Source organism: Schistocerca piceifrons, chromosome 8, assembly GCF_021461385.2.
Source record: "Schistocerca piceifrons isolate TAMUIC-IGC-003096 chromosome 8, iqSchPice1.1, whole genome shotgun sequence".
Lineage (NCBI taxonomy): Eukaryota > Metazoa > Arthropoda > Insecta > Orthoptera > Acrididae > Schistocerca > Schistocerca piceifrons.
The window spans coordinates 298,769,332-298,786,869 of NC_060145.1; the positions used below are offsets into that span (position 1 = coordinate 298,769,332).

The 17,538-nt window shown below is 38.6% G+C and overlaps 1 protein-coding gene across 1 annotated transcript; it reads right to left on the bottom strand.

Annotated features, from left to right (window-relative positions):
• Nucleotides 1-245: 245 nt before the first annotated feature.
• On the bottom strand, nucleotides 246-15,223 carry LOC124711562 (selenoprotein S-like). Its single transcript, XM_047241702.1, has 6 exons — nucleotides 15,056-15,223; nucleotides 14,729-14,872; nucleotides 14,409-14,515; nucleotides 12,268-12,418; nucleotides 10,516-10,604; nucleotides 246-409 (listed from the first exon to the last, which is right to left on the bottom strand). The coding sequence occupies exons 1-5, from the start codon at nucleotides 15,126-15,128 to the stop codon at nucleotides 10,522-10,524; spliced, it is 558 nt and encodes a 185-aa protein (XP_047097658.1). The 5' UTR covers nucleotides 15,129-15,223; the 3' UTR covers nucleotides 246-409; nucleotides 10,516-10,521.
• Between the last annotated feature and the right edge of the window lie 2,315 nt (nucleotides 15,224-17,538).

Genomic DNA, 17,538 nt, shown 5'->3' on the forward strand with positions numbered 1-17,538 from the left:
AGTGAACTCATCAGAGTCACTGGATCAGGGGAGGATGAGGAAGGAAATTGGACGTGTTCTTTCGAAGGAACCATCCTGGTATTTGCCTGAAATGATTTAGGGAAATCATGGAAAACCTAAAGCAGGATGGCGGGACATGGGTTTGAACCGTCATCCTTCCGAATGAGAGTCCAGTGTGTTAACCACTGTGCCACCTCACTTGGTGGCCTGTGGTATTCTCCACTGTAGAAATGAAAAGCAGAAGATGACTTTTGTTACATATTTCTGGAAGTATTTATTTACATTCATTTATTATTAACAAGTATGCTGATAAATAAGACATCCACAAATTATCACAGACTTTCAAATTATCAACACACAGCTTTCAAGAGCTCAGTTGCACTTGCTACAGTTCCCACTCAGTGCCATCCTGGAACAAATGCAAAGAAAAATATGTTCACAATTTATACGTTTGACTGAGTGATAACAACTAACAGATATATAGAAAACAGCATATAGAAAACAGCATATAGAAAACAGCATATAGAAAACAGCATATAGAAAACAGCATATAGAAAACAGCATATAGAAAACAGCATATAGAAAACAGCATATAGAAAACAGGCAAGACACAAAAATAAATAAATGATGACAATGTGTGAAATCGAACTAAATTAACGCCACAGCCAAAACAACATCAAGTTTGCTATAACAATTTATATGTGTTACCGCTTTACGGTCCTAGTCACTTTTGTACATTTCATATTGAATTTGTCACTTCCATGTGAAGTTTTAACTTCTTACATTAAACTTTGAGATAATGTTCATCTAATGTTACACTGCATAAACAAATACAACATATCATCAAAGTCTGAAACAAAAACAGAATACCTGCAACAAAAATTGAAGCCTGATATTTACTTTATGTAACTGGAGCAGTAGCTAATTTATTTTATTTATTATTGACACATGTAGACTTTAGTACATTGGTTATAATGTAGATGAAACTAAATTAAAAGGCAAAGCTGTCAGCAAAGTGCATTACTGGGAATGGTAGTAACTGAAATGGTATGTCTTGCATTCCTCAGACCTCTGCACTGAGCTACCCAGTCAGTTACCGGGGGGACTTACTGTTCAACATGAACACAGCATTTTCATATTAATTATCAGTGCCAGAGGCAAAAAAGTGTAAAATTACAGATTAAATGCTAGAACTAACCAGAGAATGAACCCCAGACCTTTAGATCTGTAGTCTGGCACTTAATTACAGAGCCATCAAGCTGTGGTGTTAATGGAAACTAACTGCAATAAGTGTGCAGAAGGTGCATAACTCTCCAGATGCAACTATGGAAGAAATACAGAAACTGCTTTACTATGTATACCACCTACATCAACTTTTCTTTGATGCATGCTTTACATTCTTCAATACTCACTACATGATCACCTGGACAGCCCTCCAAAAACTTGGCACTATATGTGATATTCAGACATCATGTAGGTTGACAATATTTTCAATGGGAAACCTGTATCTTGCGATTGTGGTATGCCCACAGTTGCAACACAAAATAGCCTCCGACTTTGACAATGTGAGGTCTTGCTCGAGACAAATGAAACAAGCTACTTTGTGATTGGGCAAAAACAATGACAAATTTCAATACAAACGTGGCCTGCACTTGAGTTTGCCACTGACCTATATATTTTGAACATCTGGTACATTTTTATCTTTACTCTTTATAAAGCTTTTGAAGTCTCTATCATATTAAGTCCTGGATAACAATTACAGAGTTTTGTTTTAATTTCAGAATGCCTGCAAAGCACTACAGGGATGCTCCATAGGGCCTTTTTGCAGATGGAAGACTGTTTTTCCCCCACAACCACTCTGCTCCTTTAACATTCAGGAAGACATGATCAGAAACACTTTTGTTACAGCTAAGACAATACTTCTAGGGTAAAGTGCTTTGCAAATTATCTAAAGCCATTTTAGTTGTGCGGGTATTACTACTTACACATGCCATACCCTTTCCATTGGAGGTATCTTATTTGAAGAATTTGAAACCTTGGTACAAATATGACCAACTAGGGAAATAAAGTCAGATCTTCAAGACTGATCCAGTTATTTAGAAAAACTAACACCGCTGAGGCACACCCAGAACTTTTAGACTAATAACAGTTTCAGCTCAAAACTGACACCATGCAGCACATCCTGAGGTTGAAGGAATTTCTTTTTACTCCACTCTTCCTGTAGCTCAACGTTCAACATACCACACCCCATGACGACACTGCAGTATGCCTACAGCTCACAGATATAGAAGAGTGACAGAATATACAAGTTCCCACTCAATAACGAAGTTTATTAGCCCCTCAGCCAGACAAATAGTAGTTTCCTTAAGTGCTTCCTGAAAAGTAACGCCTCCACCTTCATAACTCTTCAACTGTTGGCAGCATTGGTATGCAGCAGGTACTGGCTTGTTCTGTAGCTTTTTCTCTTGAGCTCCAGTTGGCAGAAAGCCTAAGCACTGAACGGTTGTGTTGTTACAGTATAAAGTATAGAACCCTGCACACACGGTCAGTCACTTAGATTTAAGCAATGTGCAGTCATTGAATTCTTGACAGCAGAAGGTGTCACCCCAAAGGAGATTCATCGGAGAAAGAAAGCAGTTTACGGCGATCGTGCTGATGTCAGTACTGTGCGTCGCTGGGACCAAAAGGAAAAGGAAAATGTTTTCCTGCAGCATGACAATGCCAAACCACACACTTCATGTGCCACCACAGCAGAACTTCAGAGACTGAATCTCACCATTGTACGGCATCGTCCACACAGTCCACATTTAGCACTGTCCAACTTCCATCTGTTTCCGATAAAGAAAGACAATCTGCAGGGAAATCATTATGCTTCTGATGAAGACCTTGAGAAAACTGCAAGTCTGTGGTTCCACAGAGTGTCAGAGTGTCCACTTCTTCCATGATGGCTTCAGAAAACTTGTTCATCATTGGCAGAAATGTTTCCAATTGGCTGGTGCTTATGTGGAAATTGAATATTGGCAATTGAAGATCACATTCTAAGGATTATTTCTGCATTTGATTTATTAAAATATTCCCATCCAAACCCAATTAACAAAGGTGGAGGCATTACTTTTCATTCAACCCTCATAAATTTAAAATGAATATAGGACTGCCTATTCACTTGAGAATTTTTTTGTATTTCATATTATGTAGCCCATCAGTCCAAGGTGTTTCAAGATTCGATCAATAAAAGTGAAGAAGAGTGAAGATGGTGGTTTTAATGCTTCATGTGTTCTACATAGAATGCCCCACTTAAATACAGTGTACTAAATGATCATACATGCATGCATGTGAAATTGTCAGAAGTCATTCTTTGGGATACAGGTAAATGTATGAGCTACACTGGCTACATGTCAGTTATGTCATCAAAGTATTGCCCCATCACGTGAATTTGTGCACTTCATCATTTTATCCTAGGTTCGTACTGATGACATTAAGTCTCATTACCCATGATGTAATGGTTCCAGAAATCATTCTTGAGTAGTTAATTCAAGTATCAGTTTGTTATTAAGAACTCTGCACCCAAGCTGGAGCACAATACTCCACAACATAGAAGATCAAAGCAATGAACAGTAAGTGTCATCTACACTATGAGGCACGAAGAGTTTCTTAATTTTGTTCTTATACCTCAATCTTGAGTTGGTGGTTGCATTACGAAAGAGAAGGAGTACTAACAGCAGTTCCCCAGGAGTCTCATAGTTTGACCACACTTTTTTCTCTTTGACTAATTGTCAGAACAAAAGTTTAGAGGCTTCACTTTTATTGGTAATCAGTAATCTTTTGAACAAGGTGCTCAGAGTGGCCGCAGTTTGAAGAAGCTGCTGCTCTTCTGGCAGCAACTGAAATATTACTTATGGAAGTCTTAGCAATGTGTGGAGTTGCTTTGTACCTGGGGGGGGGCGGGGGGGGGGGGGGGGGGAGTGATATACCGGAGTACATATGGGAGAGGGGGGGGGGGGGGCATTCACTGAATTTCCCTGAATTTCCTGGTTAAAAATATACTTTTTCTAGGTGAAATTGCATTTTTTTCCATGTGAAAATACACTATACCTTGATGAAAGTACATTTTTTTCCAAGTTAAGTGACAATATACTTTCCCCTCGTGGCTATGAAACATATCAATACTCTGAATGGTAAAGGCTTTATACACTGGTGTCAAACTGCCTGGTACTCACAGCAAATAAAAAAAAAAAATAATTTAGAAAGACCTCTAATGCACGGCACCACACACGCTGCATATTTTTGTATTACAAAAGTATAAATATGAATTCACCAAATACAGCACAGTAGTTTCGGAACACTGAACAGCAAAATATAAGAAGTGTGATGCCAATGCTACAATACAAAAACAGAGATCGTAGTAGCGCTCCGAGCGGTTTTGCAGTAAACTTCAAATTCTGGAAAATATGCCAGGATAATATATATTCTTGCTTTGCAGAATATAACTACTAGATGACATTTTCTTCAAGAAAAGTCGAGCTTTCACATATAATACTGGTTGGAAAAAAAAAAAAAAAAAAAAACAATGTATGGTTAGGCAGGATCCTAAGAGCAGAACTTAAACTGCAGCAGGAGAATATTTCTGACAAGTATGATTTTAGAGTTCACTGCTATGTACCAAACTTCTTGTTGGTCACCTGGCTGAATACACGTTCTATTGAGCACTTCGACTTTTCCATAGAAAAGCAGATTATGTGTCAAATTGCTCAAGAACTCACCCTGCCCATTTTTTAAAAAGTCAGTTATACTTTTTTATCATTATTATTAACATTTAAGATTAGTCTTTTAGCTGTGTTATCCATTAAGGTATATCAAAACATGGACCTGGCAGTAACATTTTTAATGTCATAAATGGTTGGTCTTCTGTGCCTGAAACATTTCTAAGTGTCTGATCCTCCAAGCATTAAGTTTTGTAAGAGTTACACACAATATAATTTAAGAAATTAATCACACACTCTCACATATAACATAATTTGTCTTGCATAAAAGGAAATTTACTTTGAAGAGAATGGTTCTCAAACATTCACAATATTTTCCTGTGAGCTGTTAGAAATGTAACTGAGATGTCACATTCATTGAAAGCAGTTTGCTGTTATGAAGAATTGCATAGTTTTCACCATAAAGCCCTTGACACATTTTGCTATCAGCACACACTTGTATGCGCACTGTGTTGTGTTGTTAACAGAACTTTTTCTTTGCTACCAAAGTCTTATTGTGGTGTTATCTCTTGTTTATGTTCTACTGCTGCAGTATTACTCTGGAGTAACAGACTAAAGTCAAACACTTTAACAAAACATGAGTTCTTACCAGTCAAAATTAAAGAAACGGTATTTACTCGAATCTAAGCCGCACTCGAATCTAAGCCGCACCTGAAAAATGATACTCAAAATCAAGAAAAAATTTTTCCCAAATCTAAGCCGCACCTGAAATTTGAGACTCTAAATTCAAGGAGAGAGAAAAGTTTTAGACCGCACTTCCAAATCGATACAAAGTTGGTCCATTGTAACAAGAGACACAATTTAGGTAGAATGGATAAAGATACAGCTACAGTAGTTTGGTTCGACTCGTAAGCTTAACAGTTAAGCTTTACCAAGTAGCCATTGCTATGTGTCAGGCGCTCTGTCCGTATTTATACGGGTACCCTTCCTTTTTCACGTGCTTCGTCTGGTTTGAATCGATTGCTTATTTTGCTTTGATCTGATAAGTGCCGTCCTCTTTGTTACAGGTGTTTACGTCACTCTAAGCTCAAAATGCATTATTGTACTGTGTCATGCATTGTTTGTCGCATTCTTATAAAGAGCATTTACGACCTGTTGCCGCTCGCGGCATGGCTTGCTTTTGTGCGCGCTTCCGCGGCTTACAATATAAAAAAATAGAGGAATTGTCTCATTAGCGAAACAATGGCAAGAGACTGATATTTTTTGTTATTTACACTGCTGCTTTCTTTGATAATGATCAACAAGAACCAAATAAACGGCGTATGATAGATGTTCTGAACGAGAGTTAAGCGAAAATTTTTCTCCGTTTGAAAATCTTTGCAGATGCCTCCTTACTACATTACAATCTGCACAGAAATTAGTCATCTTAGATTTAAAAATCTAGTCAGTTGCTGTGCTTCACTTCTGACTGTATCACTACTCAGCATAACAATAATACGAATATAAACATGACATGATATGATATGTACATTCTTCCGCGTTTGCTGTTGTCTCACTCTAGTTTCGTAGTTTATTAGGCAGACAGGATTTAAATGAGATAGCAGCAAACACGAAAGAATACATGGCATAATATTTACATTTTTCTACCTTTTCTTTTAATTTATTTACTGACGCAGAGGTTTTAATGCCAGTATTTGTTTGTGCCTGCAAAGCATGCCTGTGTAGCGCTACATATATTCTACGGCAGAAGTTAGTTGTGGTGGCACCTACCAACATTTTTCAGAACTAATGCTTTGCACTCAATTCTAAGCCGCAGGCTTTTTTTTTAATTACAAAAACCAGAAAAAAGTGTGGCTTAGATTCGAGTAAATACGGTAACTGAAAAATAAAATAACGAAAAATTCCCAGAATCCTAAAAAAAATTCCTGGGCGTTTCCTGGATGAAAAACTTCCCACGTCTTTTCCGGATTTCCTGGAGCATATGCACCCTGTATACAGTTTCCAGAAAGTGATCAAGAAGCAACCAACTAGGCCCTCAGGCATATCAGTTAGTGTAGAACCAACAGAAGTGGCTTGAGAACTTTGATGTTGATATTTACTTGCATTTTCTCTACAATGATTATTATTGTTCAAATATCTCATGGATATAAACCTATGTTATAATTATTTCATCATGTGTTAATATGCTTGTTCCTTATAAAATAAACAACATATTCCATCCAAATAAATAAAGCTACAAAAATACCTCTACTACTCTCACTAGCTATACTCAGTACAGAAAGGTGTAAAAAGTTACTTTCTTCAAACACACTTCCTATGTAAATACCAACAAATTAATCACAGTTAGAAGTTTTGATTTCTGTCGGAATGTTATTGGAGTCAGTTCTTACAATCACCAACTGTGAGCAAGAAACATTTTAAATTAATATTCATATACAACTATGGTACCCGTGGTCTAGGGGTAGCGTCTGATTCTTAATCAAAAACGTCTTCGGTCCCGGGTTCGATCCCCGCCACTGCCTAAATTTTGATAAATAATCAGCATTGGCGGCCGAAGACTACCGGCATAAGAAGTCAGCCTCTGCCAACGGCCTTGTCAAAGAGGGCAGAGGAGCGGATAGAGGTTCAGGGCACTCTCTTGTCCTAGGGGTGGGAAATTGTCCCTTAAGGCGGAAGAATCAGCAATGATGAACAACATGAGGATGCAGAAGGCAATGCAAACCACTGCATTAAAGACACGTAACGTGTATCCACAGGACATGTGGCCTGTAATTGAAGAAGTGTCATGATGATCTTTCCATTGGCAAAAGATTTCGGAATAGTCCCCCATTTGGATCTCAGGGAGGGGACTGCCAAAGGGGAGGTTACCATGAGAAAAAGATTGAATAATCAACGAAAGGATAACATTCTACGAGTTGGGGCGTGGAATGTCAGAAGCTTGAACGTGGTAGGGAAAATAGAAAATCTGAAAAGGGAAATGCAAAGGCTCAATCTAGATATAGTAGGGGTCAGTGAAGTGAAGTGGAAGGAAGACAAGGATTTCTGGTCAGATGACTATCGGCTAATATCAACAGCAGCAGAAAATGGTATAACAGGTGTAGGATTCATTATGAATAGGAAGGTAGGGCAGAGGGTGTGTTACTGTGAACAGTTCAGTGACCGGGTTGTTCTAGTCAGAATCGACAGCAGACCAACACCGACAACAATAGTTCAGGTATACATGCCGACGTCGCAAGCTAAAGATGAACTGACAGAGAAAGTGTATGAGGATATTGAGAGGGTAATGCAGTATGTAAAGGGGAACGAAAATCTAATAGTCATGGGCGACTGGAATGCAGTTGTAGGGGAAGGACTAGAAGAAAAGGTTACAGGAGAATATGAGCTTGGGACAAGGAATGAAAGAGGAGAAAGACTAATTGAGTTCTGTAACAAGTTTCAGCTAGTAATAGCGAATACCCTGTTCAAGAATCACAAGAGGAGGAGGTATACTTGGAAAAGGCCGGGAGATATGGGAAGATTTCAATTAGATTACATCATGGTCAGACAGAGATTCCGAAATCAGATACTGGATTGTAAGGCGTACCCTGGAGCAGATATAGACTCAGATCACAATATAGTAGTGATGAAGAGTAGGCTGAAGTTAAAGACATTAGTCAGGAAGAATCAATACGCAAAGAAGTGGCATACAGAACTACTAAGGAATGACGAGATACCTTTGAAGTTCTCTAACGCTATAGATACAGCAATAAGGAATAGCGCAGTAGGCAGTACAGCTGAAGAGGAATGGACATCTCTAAAAAGGGCCATCACAGAAGTTGGGAAGGAAAACATAGGTACAAAGAAGGTAGCTGCGAAGAAACCATGGGTAACAGAAGAAATACTTCAGTTGATTGATGAAAGGAGGAAGTACAAACATGTTCCGGGAAAATTAGGAATACAGAAATACAAGTCGCTGAGGAATGAAATAAATAGGAAGTGCAGGGAAGCTAAGACGAAATGGCTGCAGGAAAAATGTGAAGACATCGAAAAAGATATGATTGTCAGAAGGACAGACTCAGCATACAGGAAAGTCAAAACAACCTTTGGTGACATTAAAAGCAACGGTGGTAACATTAAGAGTGCAACGGGAAGTCCACTGTTAAATGCAGAAGAGAGAGCAGATAGGTGGAAAGAATACATTGAAAGCCTCTATGAGGGTGAAGATTTGTCTGATGTGATAGAAGAAGAAACAGGAGTCGATTTAGAAGAGATAGGGGATCCAGTATTAGAATCGGAATTTAAAAGAGCTTTGGAGGACTTACGGTCAAATAAGGCAGAAGGGATTGATAACATTCCATCAGAATTTCTAAAATCATTGGGGTAAGTGGCAACAAAACGACTATTCACATTGGTGTCTAGAATATATGAGTCTGGCGATATGCCATCTGACTTTCGGAAAAGCATCATCCACACAATTCCGAAGACAGCAAGAGCTGACAAGTGCAAGAATTATCGCACAATCAGCTTAACAGCTCACGCATCGAAGCTGCTTACAAGATTAATATACAGAAGAATGGAAAAGAAAATTGAGAATGCGCTAGGTGACGATCAGTTTGGCTTTAGGAAAAGTAAAGGGACGAGAGAGGCAATTCTGACGTTACGGCTAATAATGGAAGCACGGCTAAAGAAAAATCAAGACACTTTCATAGGATTTGTCGACCTGGAAAAAGCATTCAACAATATAAAATGGTGCAAGCTGTTTGAGATTCTGAAAAAAGAAGGGGTAAGCTATAGGGAGAGACGGGTCATATACAATATGTACAACAACCAAGAGGGAACAATAAGAGTGGACAATCAAGAACGAAGTGCTCATATTAAGAAGGGTGTAAGACAAGGCTGTAGCCTTTCGCCCCTACTCTTCAATCTGCACATCGAGGAAGCAATGATGGAAATAAAAGAAAGGTTCAGGAGTGGAATTAAAATACAAGGTGAAAGGATATCAATGATACGATTCGCTGATGACATTGCTATCCTGAGTGAAAGTGAAGAACATTTAAATGATCTGCTGAACGGAATAAACAGTCTAATGAGTACACAGTATGGTTTGAAAGTAAATCGGAGAAAGACGAAGGTAATGAGAAGTAGTAGAAATGAGAACAGCGAGAAACTTAGCATCAGGATTGATGGTCACGAAGCCAATGAAGTTAAGGAATTCTGCTACCTAGGCAGTAAAATAACCAATGACAGACGGAGCAGCAAGGAGGACATCAAAAGCAGACTCGCTATGGCAAAAAAGGCATTTCTGGCCAAGAGAAGTCTACTAATAACAAATGCCGGCCTTAATTTGAGGAAGAAATTTCTGAGGATGTACGTCTGGAGTACAGCATTGTATGGTAGTCAAACATGGACTGTGGGAAAACCGGAACAGAAGAGAATCGAAGCATTTGAGATTTGGTGCTATAGACGAACGTTGAAAATTAGATGGACTGATAAGGTAAGAAATGAGGAGGTTCTATGCAGAATCGGAGAGGAAAGGAATATGTGGAAAACACTGATAAGGAGAAGGGACAGGATGATAGGACATCTGGTAAGACATGAAGGAATGACTTCCATGGTACTAGAGGGAGCTGTAGAGGGCAAAAGCTTTAGAGGAAGACAGAGATTGGAATACGTCAAGCAAATAATTGAGGACGTAGGTTGCAAGTGCTACTCTGAGATGAAGAGGTTAGCACAGGAAAGGAATTCGTGGCGGGCCGCATCAAACCAGCCAGCAGACTGATGGGGAAAAAAAAAAAATTGCAACTATATGGCATCATGACAAAATACCTTAACTTACCACTATTCATCCACAACCACCAGAGGGACAGCATGAACGTCTTGGTGGGCGATAGCCTCTGGATCCACCGCCCATTAGAGGATTATAATCTGAAAAATTGTGTCCCGTCATTCATGTAATTTTACTTGTTAATATTTATTTTGCTTAGTTTACAAGACAAACTATTTTGTGTAGGATATATAGCCTTAACAATCATTACAAGTTTGCAACAAAGTGCTAATATCTTACTTTCTAAAACCAAACTAATCAAAATAGTGACATGAACAAAACAAACAAGTTTCTGGAACAAAAACAAATTATTTAAGATTTTCAGTTTACATCAAATTAAACCAGACAGTTAACACAGTTAAAACTACTGACAAAATTACAATCAATTTTACTAAGTATGGGCATGAAACTTGCCATTTGATAGTAAGTACAACTTTATTAAGGCATTTCAGTATGCTACAGAGTAAGCATTTTCCATTCAACGACCTCCTTTCCTGCATGAGACACACTGCCTCTCTGTAGAAGGCACATTTTTAGGGAACAGATGGGAAGAATTTCGAAAGCCTGTCAAAATGTAACAGATACCTTACAAGTTGGCACAAGGGAAACTAATTGCTGTTATTAACAAAATGATACCATACACCCACTGCTTGGGTCCATTCTTCACCTCCAGTTGCCAATCACGTCTCACATACATAAAGTATCTAGCACTTTCCAATAAGGCACCTAGTTCTCAGAAAATGCACAGTTACGGAACAACATTTATAACTCCTGTGCAGTAAACAATTACCCAATATTTAAAAATTCATGGAGTAGGGGCCAGGGGATGGGCAAGGAATTTCTAGTACCAAAGCAATTGAAATGACCTTTAATAATTTGCTTGTGGAGAGGTAATGTAGCACAAGAAAATGAAAGCTGGCAGATTTATCAAGAATTCAAATTATTTTAATACAATGGTTAAAGAAAATTAGAGTTAGATTAATTTCACCATTTTAATGGGCTATTAATTCAAACACAGGGTATATAAATCGTGAAGCAAGGGGGAGGGGATTAAAAAATTGTCAGAAAAAAAGAATCTTATACTTTATGAAGACATCAACTTGTCTTCATGATGGGTTCCAGTAAAAATAAATGTTAGAATAACATCTGTAAAAAAAAAAAAAAAAAAAAAAAAAAAAAAAAAAACATTGTTTTGGTAGTTCTTAAACCGATCACCCTTTCAGCACTGAAGAGGGGGAGGAAAAATAGTGGGACTTACAGCAACAAATAAACTGCTTCCATTTAATACGCGTGATCTGGTGAAGGGAGCACAATGGAATGAAAGGTTTGCAAAGCACTATGTAGTTTCTACTGTTGTCAGGCCATTTGTCATGGTTCTCTCTCTCTCTCTCTCTCTCTCTCTCTCTCTCTCTCTCTCTCTTTTCACTGTCACAATTTGTGGATAATGGCTACCACATTCAAAAATCCGATAGTGAAACTAAGGATTACACCGTTTTCTTGTTTCATAAAATGTGGAATACAAGTAAGTTATTCTAGTTCATCTCTTTTCATTTCTGTTAATTTGGTTGAAGAAAGACAATAGAGCTAGCATCAAACTCACATAACAGGAAGGCTAACCTCCAAAAAATGTGTTTCAAAAGATGAATTGGAATATGAAGACCAACACTTGGGCATTGTCACTGTAAACTTTTTCTTTTCATTTTGTTCATGATACTCTTGCCAGTGTACCGAATGCTTTACAGTACTCTGAATGAAATAAGTTACCTGATCTCAGTCCTGATGGCTTCTTCCTGCTGGTATTTTCATCAGTGCCATTATTATGAGAATCTTGATCTGGTCTCTCATTTAGTCGGTGACCTGGATGCGATGTTCCTTCCTGTCGTCGCAACCATTCTTGTCTTTTTTTCTCTTCTAACTATAAAAAATTATAGAAGGATCAAACACCATTTACAAAAGTTAAGAAAACAAGAAGAAAGTAAAGGAATACAAACTGCATGTACACAGTCAATTTGTTGGAAAGTTTATGTATAATTATGAATCTCCCACAACTGAGTGCAGCTAATATCAGTCTTGTGCACAGATAAGAGAGTAGAGTGGAAGATGGGGCATACTGAGACAATGTAGTGGTTGTGGAAAACAAATAAGAGAAGTACACATGCCTTGTGTTCAAAGCATGTTTTCCAGATACTTTGAAAGAAACTACATAAAAAAGGCAACAAGTGGGAAAAGTGAATAAAAAACATTAATAAGAAAGAAAAGAATAGAGGCACAGTGGTATGAAAGTATAGAAGAAGTGGGCTGAACAACAGAACACATACAGCTTGAAAGACAATAACTACACAATCATATGGTGAACAAAATGAATAGTTGTCATTTGAGAAATTTTGGGGAGCTGGTTTTGTGACAGACTAGTACCTATACAGCACAGCCATCAAACACATGGCGAAATCAATGGAGCTCACGTGAGTACTGCTGAAGTGTTTGGGTTGCCTACTAGAACAGATTACACATACACAATGAACCAATTCAAAGGCCTGCTGCTACATTCTTCATCAGTAGGCTTAGTCAACATGAAAGTTTTATGAAGCTGCTACATGAAAAATGGAGATACCTGGAGGGGAGACGATATTCCTTTTGCGAAACACTAAGGAGAAAATATAGAGAACCAGCAACTGCAGTTAACTGCAGAATGATTCTGCTGCCATCAAAATACATTTTGCATAATGACCACAAAATAGACAAATTAGGGCTCTTACAGAAGGCTAATACATAGTCATTTTTCCCTCAATCCATTTGTGACTGGAACAGGAGGGGGAATGGTTGTTAGTGGCACACGGTATCCTTTGTCAGGCACTGTACGATGGTTTGTTGAGTATGTATGCAGACAGACAGTTAACAAATGATGAAAGTTAATGAGTAAAAAAACATTGAAAGCAAAATTTCTGCAAAGGGACAAGAAGATTACAATTAGTGAATTTCAATTAGTGACAGCACAGAGGCAAAAGAAGAGAGGAAGTGAAAGAAGTAAGAAAATTTTCTCCAAAGCCATCCACACAACAGTAATCACGGCATTCTGCACATTAAGTTCCCACCTGCGACATACCAATTCTTTGAGGAAAATCCAGATCATGTGAACCTACAAAAAAAGTTGTAAAATTGCATAATGAATATATCACTCAACAGTGTTAACAGTATATTCCAGTGGACAAATGGTAATATGAACTAACTCAGAATATAGTAACATTGGCCAAATTAATCTCCTAAAACTGTACAAGTTCTACATTTCTATCCTAGCATTATCTATTCCAAGACAGCAACAATGTAGAACTGAGGAAATGAAATTTTGAGCAAAACAATAGACATACAATACAAATGTATTCAGATAGCCTAAATAGCTGCTGAAATTTTTGAAGTTTACAAGAGTTTCACCAGAACAATCTTAATACCTTCCTCCCCTGAAACATTGAGTGTGGAGACAGTCTGATCTGTAGTACAGCTCAAGGTCTACAAAATACAGGTATCACTACTATCTTAACTGTGCAGACAGTTACCTAGCATTTATGAGAACATAATATTTGTTAATTTCCAAACTGACAACCACATTGTCATACTTCATCTTAGCCCTCTGGCTACACTATTACTCGGTGTATTTTTATTTCAGAGAATGACAGTTTTCTAGAACAGATATATGCCAGTATCACAGGCAATCATATCAAGGCAAACACATGGAAATTGTGTGTACGATACTTCAAATATTTTCTTTCACAGAATACCCTGAGGAATAGTGCTTGCAGTAATAGTAATATTCACTTCAGAACCAGACATGATATAAATTTCGACAACAGCTTTACACGGCTACATTTCAGTGTTGGTCCAAATTGCTGAAATCCTAGTTACAAACATACCTCTTTCCTCTTCTCTGCAGCCTTGGCAGCTTCTGCCGCATATTTCTCCTCCAGGCGACGTCTGGCAGTCTCGATAGCGTCCTGTCTCTTATAGATGAGGTCTGGATCTGAAAGTCATTCTTAAATTCTTTCACATGAAAGAGTGAAGTGATGACTAATTATTAGTTTGGAAAGGAAGACGGTGCTTTTGCTTAAAGTTTAGTTTCGTGAAGCATTTATATTACGGAGTATTTGTTACTCTAATACATTTCTACAAAATTATAGTAAGATTTACTTTCGTGCATACTTTTAGTAGCTCCCTGTTTTCCCGATGAACTAACCTTTGTGGTACTTAGCAGCAAACTGCCTGTCTTCCCTGTCTTTCAACCATTTATACACGTGGGGTTTGATTTTGCTCCATGCATACAGGCACAATAAACTTGCACCAAGGATATACCATCCATAGTTTTGAAGGATATCAACACCTGATAACATACATCAATTTCTTTTAAATACATTGGTGGGAAAATGCACACAGCATTATATTGTAAAATACCTGACGTTTCACATGTATTCAAAACGCAAATAAAAACAAGCGAATTGCGACATTAAGAATGACATTTACGAACATTATTTTCGTAACACACAAATTAGTAACAGATACCAACCTGCAGACATGTAAGATAACAAAAATGTTGGCATTGTTTGTTCTAACGTTTCCTGATGAACAGCGCCTTCCATACTTCAACAGGGAAAACTTCCAAGGGGAATTATCCACAAATGATGTTGCACATTGTGACGAAATGATGTTGACACATGCAAAAACAAATGACATGAACACTGCTGGCTTGACCTGCCATCTGTAGGCATGAATGGTAACTGTGACACGACAGCGAAATTTGAAAGACGTAATGGCTGTGTCATCGACAGTCCGTGAACTATTGCAGTAATTTCATCGCTTATCGACTTACTGAGATAACAAACATATTCTATTCTGTTAAAGTTACTTGCATACATACACAAAACATTATACAAACCTACCTACTCAAACACAAAAGCTACCCTATCCAGAATTTTAATTCTACCTTTGTGCATTATCAAATCCGGAACAGCACACAGGGTTAATCTCAACCCACCTAAATCCCAAGCGGCGCTGGTTGGTCATTCTAGGCTCATTAGCCCGAAATATCGAGACTCCCTACCGCACCGTCTTTGATCCTATATGAGACACACATCAACCTCTCTCCGTCAGCAAGAGTATCTAGGAAACAATAGATGAAAATCTAAACGGGACTGAGCACGTAACTGCAATTTGCAACAAGCGCTATCTCGATGCCGTACAAAAATTTAACTCTCCCCTTCTGATCTGAAAAAAAATTCATGGAAACACTTATACTTCCAATTTTTGACCACAGCAATGTTACAATGCAAGACCATTCTCAGGGAAGCTCACGGCCCCTGGAACTGGTTATGAACGCCTGCGTATAATACAGTATATCTGTGACGTTCAACTGGCCTTTTCAGTAGCAGGAAACCCACAATGGAGTATCATTCCTAATTATATTAGAGAACTGAATAACATCTCCAGTCTCAAAAGAAAGTTAATGACAAGTCTACTGAAGCAACAATAATGACCGCCTTTGTCCTGTACGCACTCGCTACCCCTTTACATCCTTCTTTCCAACAAAATCTTCCTCATTTACCAGTGTTCTTAGCTTGTGCAGTCTCCTTGAATTTTCCTTCCCCAGCACTCGCTGTACCAGAAAATATCTATTTTGTAAAAATACAAATTCTTTTTGTATCTGCCATTATTACTGTTACTGCCATTATTATTACACTGAACAGCCAAAGAAAGTGGTACACCTGTCTAACACCGTGTAGGGCCACCGTGAGCACGCAGAAGTGCCGCAACACGCTGTGCCATGGACTCGACTAATGTCCGAAGTAGTGCTGGAGGGAACTGACATCATGAATCCTGCAGGACTGTCCATAAATCCGTAAGAGTACGAGAAGGCGGAGATGTCTTCTGAACAGTGCGTTGCAAGGCATCTCAGGTATGCTCAATAATGTTCATGTCAGGGGAGTTTGGTGGCCAGGGTAAGTGTTTAAATTCAGAAGAGTTTTCCTGGAGTCATTCTGTAGCAACTCTGGACGTGTGGGGAGTCGCATTGTCCTGCTGGAATTGCTCAATGCACAATGGACATGAATGGATGCAGGTGACCTGAAAGGATGCTTACGTACGTGTCACCAGTCTGACTCGCATCTAGATGTATCAGGGGTCCCAACTACACACGCTCCACAACATTAAAGAGCCTCCACCAGCTTGAACAGTCCCATACTGACATGCAGTGTCCATGTATTCGTGAGGTTGTCTCCATACCCGTACGCGTCAATCCGCTCGATACAGTTTCAAATGAGACTCGTCCGACTTGGCAATATGTTTCCGTTCATCAACTGTCCTATGTCGGTGTTGACGGACCCAGGCTAGACGTAAAGCTTTCTGTCGTGCAGTCATCAAGGATACACAAGTGGGCCTTCGACTCCGAAAGCCCGTATCGATTATGTTTCGTTGAATGGTTCGCACGCTTGTTGACGGCTCAGCATTGAAATCTGCAGCAATTTGCGGAGGAGTTGTACTTCTGTTACACTTAAAGATTCTCTTGAGTCGTCGTTGGTCCCGTTCTTGTAGGAACTTTTTCCGGCCGCAGCGATGTCGGAGATTTGACGTTTCACCGAATTCCTGATACTCACGGAACACTCGTGGAAAATCATTATAACCTCCAATTGTAGCAGCAGTAACCGATGTAACAACTGCGCCAGACACTTGTCTTACATAGGCGTTGCCGACCGCAGTGGAGTATTCTACCTGTTTACATATCTCTGTATTTGGATACGCATGCTTATATTAGTTTCTTTGTCGCTTCAGTGTATTAATATTATCATTATTGCTGACAGCAGTACTAGTAGAAGTACTGCCGGTATTAAATTGATTAGTTCTTAGTCAGTGTTGTTTATTCATATTGTGTCTACGGACACTCAAATAATTTTATTACTATTTCTCACAAAAATTATTGTTATTTCTTACGTAACTATTATGTAAAAAACACTCTCCGTGTGAAATCCTGATTAGATGTAAGAGAGGGCCTGAAGA